This window comes from Simochromis diagramma, unplaced genomic scaffold, assembly GCF_900408965.1.
Source record: "Simochromis diagramma unplaced genomic scaffold, fSimDia1.1 OVJJ01000487.1, whole genome shotgun sequence".
Classification (NCBI taxonomy): domain Eukaryota; kingdom Metazoa; phylum Chordata; class Actinopteri; order Cichliformes; family Cichlidae; genus Simochromis; species Simochromis diagramma.
The window spans coordinates 4642898-4661487 of NW_024387305.1; the positions used below are offsets into that span (position 1 = coordinate 4642898).

General features: G+C 42.0%; 2 protein-coding genes across 10 annotated transcripts in view; one reads left to right on the plus strand and one right to left on the minus strand.

Moving 5' to 3' along the window:
- On the plus strand, positions 1-16229 carry LOC120716793 (meiosis regulator and mRNA stability factor 1). 8 transcript variants are annotated; one of them, XM_040004409.1, is made up of 28 exons: positions 1-175; positions 590-646; positions 741-947; positions 2412-3296; positions 3461-3623; positions 3736-3950; positions 4247-4364; positions 4454-4626; positions 4964-5482; positions 6842-6996; positions 7105-7266; positions 7362-7545; positions 7680-7858; positions 7976-8056; positions 8191-8430; positions 8510-8629; positions 8729-8907; positions 9140-9360; positions 9467-9609; positions 9714-9847; positions 10024-10226; positions 10630-10857; positions 11230-11469; positions 11564-11806; positions 12530-12590; positions 12772-12873; positions 13126-13296; positions 13428-16229. In XM_040004409.1, the coding sequence occupies exons 3-28, from the start codon at positions 795-797 to the stop codon at positions 13604-13606; spliced, it is 5451 nt and encodes a 1816-aa protein (XP_039860343.1). In that variant the 5' UTR covers positions 1-175; positions 590-646; positions 741-794; the 3' UTR covers positions 13607-16229. The 8 variants fall into 8 exon arrangements, with proteins under 8 accessions (XP_039860343.1, XP_039860341.1, XP_039860342.1 ...); XM_040004407.1 differs by having other exon boundaries at positions 1-646; XM_040004408.1 differs by lacking the exon at positions 590-646 and having other exon boundaries at positions 1-276.
- The window catches only part of bmerb1 (bMERB domain containing 1), a 23977-nt gene continuing 10561 nt past the window's right edge, over positions 5175-18590 (minus strand). The window contains exons 5-7 of one of the 2 annotated variants that reach the window (XR_005692043.1): positions 18308-18390; positions 17206-18207; positions 5175-5185 (exon numbers count right to left, since the gene is read on the minus strand). Coding sequence is in view for 1 of the 2 variants with exons in the window: in XM_040004434.1 (XP_039860368.1) it covers positions 18089-18207; positions 18308-18390 (202 nt within the window). In the remaining variant the exon portion in view is untranslated. Of the gene's footprint in view, positions 5186-16271; positions 18208-18307; positions 18391-18590 lie in introns of those variants that run through there. The other variant, XM_040004434.1, reaches the window with a different exon arrangement.

The following is an 18590-nucleotide window of genomic DNA, read 5'->3' on the forward strand; positions in this document are numbered from 1 at the left end:
TACGGACTTGCGTACTTGAGTATTGAGAAACAGCCAGATTCGGACAATAGGAACACATTTTACGACAGCAGTAATTGCTTTCCGGCAGAAGTAGGTTACAAAAAGGTGCGCGTTTCTAGGGAGATAGATAGGGAATGGTCCTTTGAGGAAGATGTAGAAGACGCGAGCTTCTCAGGTAAATAATCAGCTTGTTTGGCATTACCTCGCTGTTACCGAATAGTATCAATTCTCTCGTAAGGATCTCGAAGGATAGCTTGTGGGAGCAAGTATGTGCAGGTGCGTTCAAACAAGCTAAACATTAATACCCAGTTGTTAGCTTAAATAGCTAAAGACAAGCCATTAAGTTTCTATTTTAATGGCTAGATTTAGGTAGTGAGACTAGTTGGCTTAGCAGGCCAGTTCCGACGTAGCCAATGAGTAAATTAAATGAAAGTAACGTTAGCTAGCTCGAGCTAAGTTATCATCTTATCGGTTAGTTTACATACTGCTTCGCTTCTGACATTAGCCTAAGAGGAACTGTTAAAACCGTCGAATTTGTAAAGGTTTGGGGTTGGAGATGACCCTTTTATTTATCTGTAATGTTTTGAAGCTGTGCTGTCGGGCTCACGGTTAGTCACCTGCGATCTGTGTCATCATAAATGAGTTGGTACGAACTTTAACCACGGTGTCAACATCGCATATGGGAATTATTCAGCATGACTGTAGTAAACTTTTTTTTAACTTTCGTTTCTTTGGGAAAGCATGAGAGAGAAGAGAGATAGATGCAAGTATGGTGAAAGACTCCTGTGGTTCGTATGATGGAAGGACTGGGAAAGGAGAGATCAACATGTGGCGCTAGATCCTTCCCATGGCTCGCTCACACCGAAACAGAGGCTTCAACCCTGCTATGGAAGCTCAAGGACTGCTTCTCCGCACATGAAACAAGCTCCCCTCATCAGACAGACAAAGTATGTATTTATCAGTACAGACATATGGAGCTTAATGAAGAAACTGAACTGTTTTCTAAATGAGAGATTAAAATGAAAATATTTCAGGTATGTTATCAAACCATTAATGTAAACTAATTTTTTTATTTTATTTTGCTGCGCAGTGTTATTTACCCCCTTACTGAGTACTAGAAAAAATAGTTGTCACACTTAAATGTTTCATATCTATCACATTTTAATATTGGATAAAGATAACAGTAAATACAAAATGCAATGTTTAAAATGAGGAGTTAATTTATTAAGTGAGGGAAGAGGTAGCTAACCTACCAGGCCCTATGTGCCACCCTTGCCAGCAAGAGCAGCAGTAAAGTGTTTGTGGATAACACTTTACTGGGAATGAGATGCATCACTGTGGAGAAATTTTGTCCCACTCTTCTGTAGCAGAATTGTTTTAATTAAACCATTGGTGGCTGTTTAAGGTCATGCCAAAAAAAATCTAAATTGAATTTAAATATAGGCTTTGTATAGCCCACTCCAAAACCTTTGAGCCATTTAGAGGTGGATTCACTACTGTGTTCTGGATCGTTGTCCTGTTGCATAAAACAAGTAAACTTGAACTTCAGAGCACAAACTGATTGGGGGACATTCTCATTCAGGACTTTCTGTCAGTTACATCTAGTCATCCATGTCCTGAAACAGCAAAGAAGCCCCGGGCCATCACACCTTTTGATATGATCCTTTTTTATAAAATGCTGATAGTTTTATGTGTGCTGTAACTTTAACTGATACAAGTGAGGCCTGCAGTTTTTTTTGGTTGTTTTTTTTTAAATTTTATTTTATACATGCTGGGTGAAGACATAATTTTGGGAGGCTTGCCACTCCTGGGAAGTTTCACCACTGTTCCAAGTTTTCTCCATTTGCACTTCATGGATTTTGTCATGGGTTACTGGAGTTCCAAACCCTTATAAATAGCTTTGTAATCCTTTACACACTGATAGATGTCAGTTACTTTTTCTCATCTGTTCTCGAGTATTTTTAGACTGTGGCATAATGTTGCTTTTTGAGATCTAGTTTCTTACTTCGCTTTGTCGGACATGCTCTATTTGAAGAAATTGCCAATTCATCTGACCTGAGAATAATCAGGCATGACTCTGGCTAGTGAAACTGAATTCAGCTTTCCAAAACATGTGGTTAATCAGTTAATTTAAGAAGGGGGGACAGTTGCCTTTTCACATAGGGCCTGGTAGTGTTAGATAACTTTTTTTTTTCTCTGAATAAAAATAATCATTTAAAAAGTTCATCTTGTCTTTTTCCAATAATAACATTTGCTTGTTGATCTTTTTTAGATGTTTTTTTAAATATCGTAATCTTTTATTTATATTTTTTAATTCATATAGATATGTCTTTATTATGGCTTTGAGAAGTCACAAGAAATTTACAGAACTAATGTGAAGTGATTTTGTTTTTTCTTCTTTTCTTATTCAGAGCAATCACATGGACAACAGAAAGGCTGTACTGGATCTGAAAGATGTCCCTCCTCCACCACTGCACCATACTTCCTCTTCCCAGTTATCCCAGCCCTTCTCTCTGTCCTCTCTCCCATTGCCTCCTCCCTGCTTGCCGCCGCCTCCCCCTCAGCTTGCACAAGACTCCTTCCAACAACCGCCACCACCTCATCAGCAACAAGAGGGGGCTAGCCCCAAAGTAAGCATTTGCGAGCACTGTGACCACAACAACACAGATGGCTTTGGGTTGTTGGGTGGCAGAGGTGTTGTTGGTAGCGGCAGCAATGCTGCAGGAGTTGTTTCGCTTTATATGGCCCCAGGGTCTCTGGGAGCACCGATCAGTACTAGTAGGTCTGGGCCTTGTTCTGTAGCCTCATCTGTTCATCAGTATAAACATAAATTTAGCTGTGGCACTGGAGGTGAAGCTTTTGATCCTTTATTCAGTCTTAGTTGCAAACCTCAGCTGTCCTCTTCTGTTGCTACCTCTCAACCTATTTCATCACACCCCTACCTCCCCTGCTGCTCAGGGCTTCTCCACACCTACCCAGCTGTACCTCTTTCTTTCAGTCAAGCCAGCCTCTTTCCCTCTTCAGCACCGATGGCATCCTCTCTCCCCTCTGTTTCCTCTCTACCTGCTAGCTTGCATGGCTCTTGCCTGACCTCTTCTGGCTTTTACACATGTGGTGTGGACTGCAGCGCATCAGCCAGAAGATCCCAAGGAAGTATACTCGGTGGTCACCCAAGCACCAGCACCATCACTACTACAGCCACTTCAGCACACTTCTTCTCTAATCCTATGCACCTAAATGTTGAACGCACTGTTTGTGTGAAGGGGGCACACTACTGTCAGGAGTGCTTATTTAAGGTTGGTTGATCTCTCTTCATTCAATTTGTGTGGCCTAAAGATGCAGGTATTTTTTTACAAAATGTTGAGCTGAATCATGTGTGTTTAAGCTTTTATCGCTTTTCATATTTCTTGCTATTGCTTTTTTGTGTGTTTGAGCATCTTGAATTTGTACCCTTTTGCAGCCTATGAATGGTCTGATGGTAGAGTCCGACAAGGTGCACCCAAGTGTTCCTATTCCTCAGACTGCTCCTATTCCTATTCCTATTTGTAATGGCTGTGGCACCTTCTCCGATGGCAAAATGCTCATGCCATCAACCAGTCTTGGCAAGACTGGACAGAAATATGGTTAGTGGAGTCAGTAATGCAGCAGTACAAATCGGCAACAAAACTGAACTGATTTTATTAACTATAAACTTCCAAGAAACCTGAGTGTGCTTTAAAATGATCGCTTTGCTAGGATCACCAGAGGGTACTGGTCCCGAGAACATCCCTCCGGTCGGGGTCTTTTGGGACATTGAGAACTGCAGTGTCCCCAGTGGACGCTCTGCTGGAGCTGTGGTCCAACGAATTCGCAACCGCTTCTTCCAGGGTCATCGTGAGGCAGAATTCATTTGCGTTTGTGATATTAGCAAGGAGAGTAAAGCTGTCATCCAAGAGCTCAACAACTGCCAGGTATCAGTAATATTCAAACAATAAAAGCAGTCTGAAATTACCCTAATTATGACAATACAAATACTGAGTTCTCTTCATGCTGGTAATTGGTTCTATAACATTAAGTATAGCTTGTCCTGGAGAGGTTAAAAAAAAAAAGTTGTGCGTTCAGTATTTTTAGCTTGACTGATCAGCTTGTGATTTTTGTCTTAACACATCACACACTTTTAAAATATCCATACAGTTTGTTGAGTGTGTATTCAGTCACTGCCTAAAAGGAGGAATAATTCAGACGCTTAATAATTGTACTTTTACAGGTTACTGTTGCACATATTAATGCCACAGCCAAGAATGCTGCAGATGACAAACTTCGTCAGAGCCTACGGCGCTTTGCTGAGACGCACACTGCACCTGCAACTGTTGTACTGGTATCCTGTAAGTTCACCTCTGATTACCTGTAATGAACTACAGCCATGTTACCACACATACATTTGTGATAACACAGGTCACCTTTTTATTAACAGCTGATGTGAATTTTGCAAGCGAGTTGAGTGACCTGCGTCATCGCCATGGTTTCCATGTAATCCTGGTTCATGGCAGCCATACATCTTCAGCTCTACTGCAGCATGCCAACAGCCATGTGCCCTTTCAGGAGATAACAGCAGATCTGCCACCACGCATGCTTGTCAAAGCGCAGGTAGGCCTCATAAATGTTTCATTAAGATTTTAAGAGTACTTTTTAAACTGTCCTTTTATTAAGGTAAGTATACGCTAACAAAATTAACGAAGGACAATCTCGTTTTAATGTAAACTTGCCAAATGTGAAGAGCGATGCAGCTGGAATGTGAATTTCACACACGATTGAGTTACTAATCTAATAGTGGGAATTGGAAATCATTAATTGTTGCTAATCGTTAATATTGTCGGCCATTCCCACTTGTTTTTTCCCAAGTAAAAATAAATAAACGTTTTATTTTCTGAGTGTAAATAATACAAACCAGGCAGCCGCGGTGTCTTTTCCTCCCCTCCTTCAGCCCAGTTTCAACCACCTCTATGTGCACAACCTCCCTCTCAACTGTGACAAGAACATGCGGAACGCTGTGAAGCTCAGGCTCCGCCGGCTGTCAGACAACTGTGGCGGCAGAGTACTTGGTGTGTCCCAGGGCACAGCAGTCCTCCGCTTTGGCAGCCCTGAGGCAGCTACACGTGCCCGCAAGCGAATGGAAAATGAGGATGTGTTTGGCCACAGAATCAGCCTCTCCTTCTCCCCGCGGCCCAGAGACGATGCAAGTCCTGAGTCTGAGCTTCGTTCTCAGCCCCATCACTTGCCTCAGACTCTGGCCCGGACCTCTCAAACCCAGGATTCACTGTTCGGCCCTCCCCCATCTATAGCCTCCTTCTCTTTTCTGCCCCTGGAGACACCCAGGTCACCCAGAAGGCCACGGCGAGCAACCCGCCCCTGCCACACCCCTGGTCCGGTGGCTGAAAGGCCCTATAGCCCCAGGAGGGGTTGCAGTGGGCCTCCCGGTGGTGCTCCAGCCAAGCCCCATCAGGTCAGCAGACTCATCTGTGCCTGCTTCCCCTCAGCCTCCATTGCCATCTCTCTTTGTCTGGGCTGCTTTGTAAATCACTGTAGCTTCTCCTCCCCCCAGTGACCTTCTAATTGCTGCTTTAACTAACAGCTTGTAACTGTTAGCTCCTGCCTTTTGCCTGCGCATGTAATATGTGTTGCTTGTCCTTCATTAATCCACTCCTCTCCTGCTCGTCAGTCATCGTGTTATTGCATGAACGCCATATAGCTTTGTGTCTGTGGTTTTGCTCAGTATATCAGTGCTGATGTAGTTTGTGAGCTACCGTTTTGTGTGTTTTGTCCAGGTTCTGCTTTATGTGCTGCTATAAGCTCTTTCTTTTCTTTTCTATTTTTCAAATTAATGAATTTACTTTTGGAGAAATTTGGACAGTGCTGATTTCTACTATGATTAAAAATGACCTCTAGTGGCTGATTTGGTTTGTCTTTTTCTGGTTTGTTTGTAACCAGTGTGACAAATTGGGGGGGGAGCTGACCCATAAATTAACTGGGATGGACATTTAAGTCTCTTTGTAGTTAAACAGTAAGGAGAAAATGTAATTTAAAATTTCTCTTTAAGCACCAAAATTGGATGAAGACATTAAAGCCTAGGTTTTTTGTTAGTTTTGTTTGTTTATTTGTTTGTTTTTATATAAAGCCTTAGAGGTTTTTATATTTGAGGCTCACAATAAAACAAAGAAACGCTATGGGACTACCACAGTATTTTCAGTGTGCTGTTCTCATTGCTGCGAGGGCAAGTAGCAGAAAAGTTTGAACTGTCTCAGTATTCCTTTTATATCAGAGCAATTTACAGTGTTACACCCTTTAATGCAGTCAAGTTAATTTAAAAAAATAAGAGTTCTCCTTGGCTCAGTATGGGCCCTTCGTGAGTTTAGAACATAAGCAAGCACAGTTACGTAGTTACGTTACTTAACTGACGTCTATGAAATTTCTGTTTGATAAACAAAAATATATTGTGGAGAAAAATAATAAAAAATGTCTAAAATATTTGATCATAGTCCTGGAGATTTTCTTTGGTGCCAATCTAAAACCTTTTTGTTAATTATAAATTATTATTATTGCTTTTAATATGTAAGAAATTCCCTGAAAATGAGCTCTACAGTAAAGCAGTTTTTCCTTTCTTTGGCATTTTGAATGTACATCCCTAGTTAAACAGCAGTCCATGGTCTTTTCTGACTTTCTCTGTTCTGCTTGTATTCGTATTTTGTAACAACTTGAACTAATCGCTTGACCATCCTGTTCCACACATGGACAGGATGGATACCACCATTATCTAGCAGGTCAATATCTACAACTTAACTTCTGCCTTCCCTGCTTGATCCAGGAGCTGGGCAGTTTGGAGGGGAAGGCCAGAATGAACTTTCAGCACTTGGAAAAGGGATGTGCTGCCTCGTCTTCGACCCAGAATAATGGTGAGGCTGGAGCACTGGAGCAACTAACTAAGCCTGGTCTCACTGTAGAATCCATCTACAGCCAGAGGTACACACAGAGATGGCGGGAATAAATTTTCAACTGAAAATAAAATGTTTGTCATGTTTGCGTCATGTTGTTTATCTGCATGTGCCTGTTGTTCATCTTTCTGTATAGCAGAGAGGACTCCAGCCCTCAAAGTGCAACTGAATCCCCTGTTGACCAAGTGGACAGGAACTCAGGGGAGTTCCAGATTAGCACACCCTCCGCCTTCAGCAAGTTGAACCTACACAGAAGCTTCAGCCCCCTCGTCTTATCTCAGGGCTCCTGGTCTTCCAGGTTACCTACTGCTGCATGCAAATTATAAACCATGTGTAATGATAAATGTAATTTTAATTATGTTTTTATTGCATCTCTCCATTCTCTAACATAAGGAGTGCATCCCCTTGCCTATCCAGCCGTTCCTCACCTCTGATTGCTGCCCCTCGTAGCCCTTGTTCTGAAGCTTCTGAGCCTTTCTCAGAGGGAGCAGAGATCCAGGTTGCCAACCTGGACTACAGAATGTCTCGCAAGGATCTGCAGCAAACTTTAAATGACACCTTCTCCCGATACGGAAGGGTAAAGCGTAGTCAAATTATGCCAATATTTCATGCAATGCATATCTGTGTTCTGCTCACATCTAAGTAGTTTGTATATGTTTTACCTACCCTTTCCTCTCAAAATCACTTTGTGGTGTAACTTGTTTTGTTTAGGTAAAAAGTGTGGAGCTTAGCCCCCACACTGACTACCAGCTGAAGGCCACAATTCAGATGATGTCCCTGCAGCAGGCCATTAGTGCAGTCAGCGGCCTACACCGTTACAAGATCGGAGGCAAACGCATTCAGGTGTCTCTGATCACCGGTGGCAGCAGCAAATCTCTTGCCATGCTCAGGTACAGTTTATATATATTTTAGTTTGGAGCTTTAATATGTTGGTTACATTGTGAAATTTTAAAATTTAAATTGTTGTTTGGTCTATCGTGGTGACATTTGTGGTTGTTATTTTATAGCCCAGAGATAATCTCCATTCTTCAAGATGCTCCTGCCAGTTGCCTTCCTCTTTTCAAGTTCACTGAGATTTATGAGAAAAAGTCAGTATCTTTCTAAACTCGTTATTGTCTAATTTTTGCATACACATTTGGTGTTTGAGTATAGCATTCAAAAAATGAGATGGCAAAAAAATGTAGTAAAAGTATATACTCCAACTCTGCCCTGCTCTCTCCAGATATTCCCGTAAGCTCGTGGTTGGCGATCTGTATCGGCTCCCAGAGCTGGTTGCAGTGCGGGAGCAGGGAGGCTCAAGGTTTGTGTGCCTTCTGTCCAACAGCCAAATACGTCAGAGTCCACTGGGATCTTCCCAATCCCAGGAGGGCTCCTCCTCAGCAAGTGGGAGTCCTGTTGTGTTTGAGGAGTTGGAGTACCATGAGCCTGTCTGCAGACAGCACTATTCACTGCAGGACTTCAGGTATACAACAGTTCGAAACCTTTATATTGTAGCGTAAGTTGACCTTTTTCCATCACTGACTGTTGTTCTTTTTTTGCAGTGAGGCCGACTTTGACCCTGATTCCTATAAAATCCCATTTGTTGTGATGTCTCTGAGCACACTAGCCTCAGAGGTCCACAGTCTGTTGCAGTCACATCAGGGCACACTTCCACTCCTCAGGTAAGAACTGGTTTATTACCTGTTACGTGTACGCATTTTTAATGTTAGAGTATATTTTCTGTCGTTATAAAGTTATTAAAAAGTTTAATTTCCATTTAGTTTTCCAGACTGTTATGCAGCAAAATTCAGACCACTTCAGCTTGGCAATGAGTCACTGGAAGGTGGTGTTCCTCTGGAGCACCTCGTCACCTGTGTTCCCAGTATCACAGTAGTCACAGCTCAAAATGGTTTCAAAGTCATCAAGTGGATCAACAATAAACCTCCGGTGCCAAACTCTGGTAGGTACATTTACAAATCTGGTTTTTATTGGAGTTTCATTTTCATTTTCCATAGTGCTGTTCAGACCTCTCATCTTGGGTGTGTTTTGGGGTTTTTTTTTGTTGGTTTTTTGTTTTAAACTCTTTAACCATCTGATATGAGTTCTTGTAAAGTTATCAGGCAGTTTGCGTTTAGCTCAGGCAGCCCATTTCACCTTAACAATTAATTTATTTTTTTTTAATTGTCACACAGAGCCATGGATTCAACGCTGCAAGAGTCCAGTCGGCAATCCACAGCTCATCCAGTTTAGCCGGGAGATTATTGACCTCTTAAAAAGTCAGCCGTCATGCATAATGCCAATCAGCAAATTCATTCCCTCATATCATCATCACTTTGCCAAGCAGTGCCGCGTCTCCGACTATGGCTTCTCTAAGCTGCTGGAGCTCCTCGAGGCTGTGCCACATGTTCTGCAGGTATTTTTAATGAGGACCACCCAGTGATGATCTTCCGATTGAACAAATGTATTTGTTCATGTTGTCTTTGTTTATTTTATACGTTTTTCATTTTTCTAACCAACAGATCTTGGGTATGGGTACAAAGCGTTTACTGACTCTAACTCACCGAGCTCAAGTTAAACGCTTCACCCAAGACCTGCTTAAACTGCTTAAGTTTCAAGCCAGCAAACAAGTGGCAATCAAGGACTTCATGCAGGCATACCATTGGTAATTAAACATAAATGGGACACATGTGTTAGTTTTGTGGGAGCGGAAAAACTATTTGAATTATTAGTGTTGTGGGTGCTGTAATGCATTCTTTTGTGAATCAGGTGCTTCTCCAGAGACTGGAGAGTAACTGACTATGGGATATGTGACTTGATGGATCTGCTGACGGAGATCCCTGACACCACCATCACCATCACACAACAGCCCACCGACACAGTCATCTCAGTTCCTAAGAGGGGTGAGTGCATAACTGTCAATTTGGAAGTAGAATTTAAAAGCGCATTAGACTTGAGTTTAAAAAAGGATCTACTTACCTGCAGAAACTGCTAACCATAGAAACCTTATTTTATTTTAATGATGCATTTCTTTTTGGTTGCCTATCACTAAAGTCGTTTTCTTTTTTTTCTTTACTAGAGCGTACTATGGAAGAACTGGAGCGTACCAAGCAGTTTGGGAAGGAGGTGGTGGACCTGCTTCGCCACCAGCCTCACTGTCGAATGCCCTTCAGCAAGTTTATACCAACTTACCACCACCACTTTGGTCGCCAGTGTAAGCTCAGCCACTATGGGTTCACCAAGCTCATTGAGCTCTTTGAGGCAATCCCTGATGTCCTGATGGTGAGTGTGGCGTGCAGTAGGTTTTTTGCTTTTGTGCACTCGTCAGTGCTCAGCTACAAGGGAGTTTAAACAAACTTTTACTGGCAGCTTCAAGGCGATGCACGACGATCGAATCACTTCCAGTATGTACACAGCATAAGAAGTTTTGCCAGCATCAGTCACAGTGAACTGATGCTGCTTTGGTGATGAGACTTCTGGGAACGAATGGCATGGGGTTATTTTTCACTTAAGAGGATTTGCCATGCCTTTTGATTTCAGTCAGTGGATCAGGCCAGGTTTCTTTTTCCTGCATCTCCCTTGAGTGCTTGGATAGAACTGTCTTTGTAAATATAATTATGATGTCTGGGACTCTTGGTCTTCATGAAAAACAAACTTACCATTTAATGCCCTCGTCCTTCATCAGGTGCTGGAGTGCGGTGAGGAGAAAGCGCTGTCTCTCACTGAGGTTGAACGTATCAAAGCTCTGGCAGCTCAGCTGGTCAAGCTGCTGCGGGCTCAGAAAAACTCCAGTCTGCCTGTGAGTCAGCTGCTCACAGAGTACAGCAAAACCTTTGGTTACGGGCTACGCCTGCAAGACTTCGACGCAAGCTCCCTGCCTGCTCTGCTGACCAAACTCTGCCATGTTGTCAAGGTAAAGAAGAAAACATCCCCAGGGGAAGCTGTGTAAATCTATCTGCTGAGAAGCTCGCTGTTGCTTAGTTTAATAAAATAATAAAAATAGAGCTTCACTTGACAGTCAGATGTTTTTTGTAAAGGCAGAAGCATGTGGTCATGTCTGCTAAAAATAAAATTAATAGATTTGTTGTCTCAGGGGTTTTGTCTTCATTATAAATTAGCCAGTTTATTAAACGCACAAAATGAAGTCTCGCACAAAAGTCCTGTCAGTCATGCTGGAGGTTATAAAGTTTTTAAAATCACAGTAAACGGTGAAAAGTCTCATTTCATATAACTTAAGACACATTTTCAGATATTCTTAACTACCCACTTTGTGCATTTCTGAAAGGTGGTGGATGGCGCGGATGGTCGGGAAGTGCAGCTGATCAACAGGAAGTCTCTGCGCTCTCTGACCTCACAGCTACTGGCACTGCTCATGTCCCAAGAAGATGAGAACATCACCAAAGGTTTGAAGGTGGAGGAGCTGAGCCAGTATTACCTAAGCGTTCACGGAGTTGCGCTAAACCCATGTGAATATGGGTTCCTTTCTCTCAGCGAGTTACTGAAGAGCCTTCCATACCTGGTCGAGGTGAGTACGAGAGTTTTCTTTGGTGGGTTTTTTTTCTTTTTTCTTTTTTCAATACTTTTACTGTGCTTGATCCATAATCATCATCTTTTCACAGCTGTACCACGAGGAAACTGATGATGCCACTCAAGCTGCCAGCAGTCATGGGGAAGAATTTGTGAGGCTAACCAGGCTTTACCAGTTTGCTCGTAATGTACGCGCGCTGCTCCACACCTACCATTACAACCAGATCTTCCTGACTGAGTTCCAGGGAGCATACAACAAATTCACAGGCTGCAGCCTTGATCCACGTTTCTGTGGGTACACCAGCGTTGATGAGCTGCTCAGTGCGATTCCACAGGTATAGTTACTGCAGTAGAGACTGGAGCTCCTCTATAAGGAATCATTCTAAAACATGAACAGGCTTTCATTCAGATTTGCACCTTATATGTGACATGGACTTATGTGTGCATATGAGTGTGGACTCCCAAACAGCTTGTATTTACTTGTTTCTCTCCTTCAAAAACTCAGCTCCCTCTCAAGAATCTCCTTATGTGGATGAATTCAGCTTCACCTACTGATGATAGTAGTCAAAGTTCTGAACTCAGCTTAGTGAGTTCAGGGCATATATGAAGTAGTTCTCCACCTGCTGCAGGTTCTGGTGAGATTGGACCTCCAGTTTGTAGGAGACGGACTAATATCACCAGCACCGTCTAAGATGGTGGAGCTTGAGTTAAAAATCCATTTTAGGGAAGGTTATAAATATTAAATATCACCGTATGGCAACCGGACAAGAACGCTAGATAGTGGTGGGGAAAAATGCAAGACAGGAAGAGCAGTTCACTAGTAAAGGGATGGCACATGGTTGTGTTCATAGTAGAAAATATTTTTAACCTTATATACTTTGGTGGCTGATAATAGACATGGGCAACCAGCCCAAGTAATCTTTGTGTGGGCAACACTGATCTAAATAAACTCTTAAACCTTTTCTCTATTGATCGCTTTTGTTAATGTCCTGAACTTTTGTGATAATTGTTTATTTCTATCAGTTCTCACCATTCAGTTTCTGATTTGTTCTCATCAGGTGATCTGGATCAAAGGGCATGGTCACAAGAGGATTATCGTTTTGAAGAACGATATGAAAGGTAAAGGTGTTGGGAGTCTTTCTTATTGAAAGTTCAGATTGAACTTTAGGTTACTGACATGCTCCACTGTGCTGACTGAAGTGATCAAACTAAAAGGTGATTTTTGGGTTGTGATTTCATGAGATGGCGGCTGTGCATTGTAAGAAAATTGTAATTAAAGTGCTTTGTCTGTGTGTTGTAGCAAAACCAAGCTGTTCAGTCTCCAACAGCCCCCAGCCGGAGAACACTGAGAGCCCGAGAGACAGCCCGATTAGCAGTGCAACATCTGGAGCTCAGAGTCCAGGTAATGGAAGTCATACATGACTGCTCAAGGTTTTTGTAGTCTTTAAAGATATACTGAAGAAAATCAGGAGTTCTGAAATAAGCTTTTTCTTAGCTTTACAAAAAAAAAATGATGGCGAAAAAAGCTCAATGCCTTTTTTCAGTTTTCAGTTTTTTATGTTGCATCATCCTCTCCTCCTCTTAATTGGCTATTGTCGAGACCTCATGTGTTGGCCAGCCTTTTTAATTGATTTTATTTTGTTTTACCTTCCAGGTGCTGATGCAGCTGCAGAGTCAGAGCTGCTGTGTCTGTCGTCTCCAGTGGACCTGCTGTGTGGCCCTGTTCCATCCTGCCTACCGTCGCCTCAGCTTCACCCCGACCCCGTTGTCGTCCAGCAGGCGGATCTGATTCACTTTGAGGAGAGAACTCCTCCACTACCAACAGGTGGTCCATCTGGTTTATACTGTTTTTGTGGTATAAAATTAAAAGGCTCAGTCTTATTTGCACCTTTTCCATCTGTAGTTAAGTGTGAGCTTGTTTGTTTGTATTGTTTGAACATGTGGTGGCACTGGCAGACGTCACAGCTGATCTACCTGCAAAGCGTGATGGCAGCACAGATGACTCTGCAGACCCCAGAGAACCACCACCACCACCTGACACAAAGACCCTCCTGTCCATGGACAGTCCCAGCAGAAGAGCTTCACGTAGTAGAATCAAGTTAGCAGCCAACTTCTCATTCACGGCAGGCCTCTGATCCTCTCATATATACACATACAGTCTCACATACAGCAATACAAGTTTACATACAGTGTAACTCTAAATAAAAGAGTTGAACGGCTACACTAAACACATAACACAGAAGAGCATTGGTCTTGACCCTTTATGTCCTAACAGGCTGTTGCATTCTGCGTTCTTCGTCATCACATTTGTGCCATTTTAGTTTGTTTTTGGTTTGTTTTTTCAGTTCAGTCTTCTAAGTTCACCAAACTGATTTGCTTCTTGCAGACTTTCTGCAATTCTGATTTGCCAAATGTCATCTGCTCTAACATGTGTTTAGTTTCCTCCCAAGGGCAATTAATATCCATGAATGTGCATTTTCAGTTTAGAGCCATATTGTGTCGAACACTTTCAGTGAATGAGCTGAGTTTGTTGTCACTGTGAACAAAGTGGTAGAAAACAATGGGAGAAATGCTAGGGATGAGTAACTAGGTTTTCTGTATTACATCAAAGAAGTGTAGGTATTCACTGTTTACAAAAATACACGACAGAAGGTTTTTAAAGAGATTTTTGTTAATGAACCACATTGAGAAACCTTCATAAATACTTCCTTGCTTTATCTCCAAGATATAAAATTTCATTTAGAACTTTCTTTGTAGCTAACCCCAGATATGTTGACCCAAACTAGCAGCTGAAGCATCCACCTGTTTCTTTCAGGTTTCTAAAGAAATTGCTTTTTAATCAGGTATTCTTCTGTATTTTGTCTGTGTAAGGAAGTAGCCTCAGCATAGTGTTTTCAGTTCCTTTTTGTACTGTGTAGAGTATTTGGTCACCGGTAGAAGAGTTTGGCTTAAATGTGTAGCGGATTGAGTGGCAATTAAATGCTGGGACTAAAGAGAAACCAGGTCTTAACTGTTAAGACTGTGTTGATGGAAGCTGTCGGTCTTTGAACAGTTTTGGTTTTGCAACAATTGCTGCTCTCCGGAACTTTTTATTGTTGTATGTTCACTTAATTTATAGCAAAGACTTTGGCTTGTGTCTTCAGGGCCTCTAACGAAGGCCTCAAAAGTTATTAAAAAAAAAAAGGCACTTCAGTATTTCAGCCATGAGCGTGCTTAGGCAGCAGAAACTGACTTAAGCTTTGTCTTTAGTCAGCAGCCGGGGTTTGTGTGTTTGTTTTAGTATTTTGTCTGTGTGTGTGTGTGTGTGTGTGGTTTACACTGGAGTAGGTGGTGTGAAATGTGCATGTTGTGCATAACTGAGTTTATGCATGGTGTAATTCCAGGAGAAGCAGAGGCAAACAGAAGGATTGTAAAGACGTTCTTTAAGACCAGTCTTTATTTCCACCGTGATGTTTAGATCCCAGAGTTGGCATCACCCCATGCAGCTGCTGTATACTGTAAGTGCTCAAGGTTTGTTGCTTTAACCTTGGAGCTGGTCGCCGCTGTATCACTGGTGATCCACTCGGTCTGAGATCTTGAGGGGAGCGGTGAGCACTCCTGAGCTTATGATTTTTAATGAGACTGAATAGTTGAGTTTTTAGGGAAAGAAGGTGATCGGTGATGGGTTTGAGGAACAGCATAGGGGGCTCTGGGAAGCCTCCTGAACAGATTGATGTGCACACAGAGGCCCCACTGAGGCTCTCTGGAATCTGCCGGGCTTTTACAATGGTTTGTATCTGCCCCGGTGCTGAAAGGACTCGCCATCTTTACCTCCCCACCCACTTTAATAGCAGTTTTAACTTACTGTTGTGGGTTAGTTTTCTCAAATTTCGTTTGTCTTGAGCATTTACCAGGCTGCTGGCTACTGAATTGCCACCAAACAATGTTGACTGCCTGTGACGTCGAGCACGACCAGGGTGCCACTGAAGTCAGAGGGTTGAAGCTGTTTTTGTTCAGAGAAAAGTTTAGAGAATGGGCAGCAGCCCATTTAATCAGTTTGTTTGCGTTCTCTGCCTGTTTAGTCAGTGTTAGAAGCATAACATGAGTCTTTCTGTCAGACATGAATTGAAAGATTTCCCCTAACAACTCACCAAAATGTCTGACATACAAGTCAAAATGATTTTAATTATGGCTGTTATTGTTTATCTCTCCTGCAGGGTTTTGTTGACTGTCTGGAAGCCACTTTGATTAAAGACTCATTGGTTCAAAATCATTATTTAGAAGTGGTAATGATAGAAACGAGCTTAAAATGCGTACGAGAAATGAAGACATTACTTTTTAGTGAATTTGAGCAAACCCTAGCAGCTCCTCGGTGTACTGCAGTGACAACTACCTCTGATTTTATTTAGTTTTCACTTTGATTCAGTTACATCAATGAAAGGCTCTTATACCAGTCAACATATGCACTTATGCATAGTTTTGGTTTAATGAATGTGAGGCGTTTGCATGGTGGTTTAAACAAGTTTCTTCGTTGCCTGTGTATCTCACCTTGTCTTACTTTGAACTTTAATATTGCACATTTGTTCTTCTTCTCAAAGGAAGTTGATTTATTCAGCAGTGTCCTTTAACCTTTTTTCTTTTTAAACTGCCCAACTAATTTCCCCCTCCCCTTCCTTGTACTGCACTGTTTTACCACTGTGCTGCACCTAAAGTTGCTGTAACAGTCACATTGTTGAAGGGACCAAAAAAGATTTGCGTTAATAAATTTCACAAGCATCATTTCTGCCTCTTCTCATTATTCAAACATACACACGGTGAGTTCCTGAAAGATGCTCTTTATTTAAACATATATGTACAGGTAGTTTCAGCTTATTTTCTGCATATTTGTTCAATACTTTGACATTAGGACCTTCGTAAATCCACTACAACTACAGAATGCTAAGTTATCAGAACAAAGGTAAAGTGACAGAGAGCAACACTTTGCTTGACATGAGTCACACTAAAGTCCTAAATACACTCAAACACACACCATCTATTGGAGGCATTTACAGCAGAGTTGCATTCATTTCCTGGAGTTTATCATTTTAAAAACGCAAGACTTAAGTTCAAAGGATGCATGTTGTTTCTCTGCAATATCCAGAATGATGATGAATGATGTCTCACTACCACAGTGAACACTTCCTGGCAGCTGATGATGCAGATCTTAATATGGCCTCTGATGTGCTGATTTGGGGAGGAGGGTAAATGTGATGATGGAAGATCAAGTGTTGGCATATACAGGCATTAAAGTCATCATGAAAGGGGTTCCTGAAAACTATAAAGGTGAGTCATTAGGCTGGATGCTAGTTGGCACTCTCTATAAATTGTGTTGGAAAAAGTTTAGATGCATTTTTGTTCCAGTTTTATTCTAATACCATCTATAACATTTGATTTAGAGGACTCCCCAGAACACCTCAAGATGTAAATGGATTTTTTTTTTTCTATCTCAAAATGAATTGTAAACTTTTCTCCCATCATATTTTCATTTAAATGTTGTTCTGATATACAAGAGTTTTCTTTTGATGATTCTCGGTGATCTCACTCCAGATTGGATAGAGAAAACTGTCCTTTCGAAGACTTCTAGAAACATAATTGGACCTCTCCTATAGGACGCACATTGCTAACTAGCACCGAGCCTAATATAAGCTCATTTTTAATCTGGTTTCCACTGATGCCGTGCTGCGTAGAGCCTTTGCGAACCAGCTGACATTTCCACAGGTTTGAGAATGAACCGGATGCTATATATTTCTTGTATCTCCACCCCGATGTTAGTGGTTTCAACTTCCGGCTTGGCAACAGTATTGTATCAGATTTTTGGCACGGACTTCAGTCTCTGTCATACAGAACCAGTTCAACACGGGCACTGGCAGCACGTCAGTGGAAAAGAGGCAACTTAGTTTGTTCAGCATTGAGTCTTTGTTTAATTTGTAAATGCCTTAAGAATTAAACTGCTGTTTGATAATATTGCTCAGCACTTGTAGAAAAAATCATCCACTGGCTCCCTCTCCTCATTAGCATATATAAATCAGTTTGCATAAGTCCCTTAGCAGGGAGCCATATTGTTTTTCAGAGCCACTTGTGTTTGTCCCATCTGGGGAAAATGATAAAATGTAGCAACTGAGAGATTCACTGGTTGGATTTTAAGCACTAAATGAATGAATACCCGTCGTCAGACATCAGCTTTTCTCTTCCTGTCAGAGAACCCCAGCATTCAGTTCACTTTATGGACATTGTGCTTGTAGCTCTGCAGATGAGATCCATCCTCATTGAACCTGTCATGATGGAATTAACCAATCTGAAAACTGACTGAATAAATAAATCAACACTTTCAACATAGTTTTTATTTACAGTTCTCTTCACAGCTTCCTTTCCCTTTATTTCATGGTCTTGGTTAAAAGCTCCTTACTATAAAAGTTTCCCTTAAATACCGACCGGGGATCAGCTCCCAACCTCTTGCAAACTAAGCTACGAATCTGATACCTGAACAGTTTCGTGGTTGACTGTGACTCTCCGAGTAACAGGAAGTGATGTACGTCATGTCGTGTGATGTAAGTGTGGTGTCTGACACAGGGTCGGGGCCATAAGCAGGTTTGGGTCAGTTACATTACAGCACACTGGGTGGCTCCGCAGCAGTCCTTAATGATGGCCGCTCCTGACTTGGTGATGGATGGCTTGTTGGGAGGCGGCTCAGGGATTTGTCTCTTGGGCTTTGGAGGATCTTGTCGTAAAGGGAGAGGGGAAAAAAGAGACATAATCACATACAATGCTCTTGTCTCTTTAAGATGGTGTGCAGGAGTTATTTTTAACCTCTCACTCACTCTGTGTGACTTTGAGCTTCTGTTCCAGAGGCATCAGCTTCAGCCTGAGGAACTCCGCCATCTCTTTGTCCTCCTCCTTCTCCCTGAGGTACAAAACATCCACATCTTAGTCTGAATGAAATTCAGAAAATGTCTGCTTTTATCTGACTGAAGCAGCACTACTGGACTGACTGACTGACAGGACAGCATGGCTGCGCCACAGTTTTTGGTATTTTCAAAGCTAAACATCTGGGGGGGTGTTTTGTTTTAAGAGACTACCAACTTTTAAAATTCCTTCGTCTGT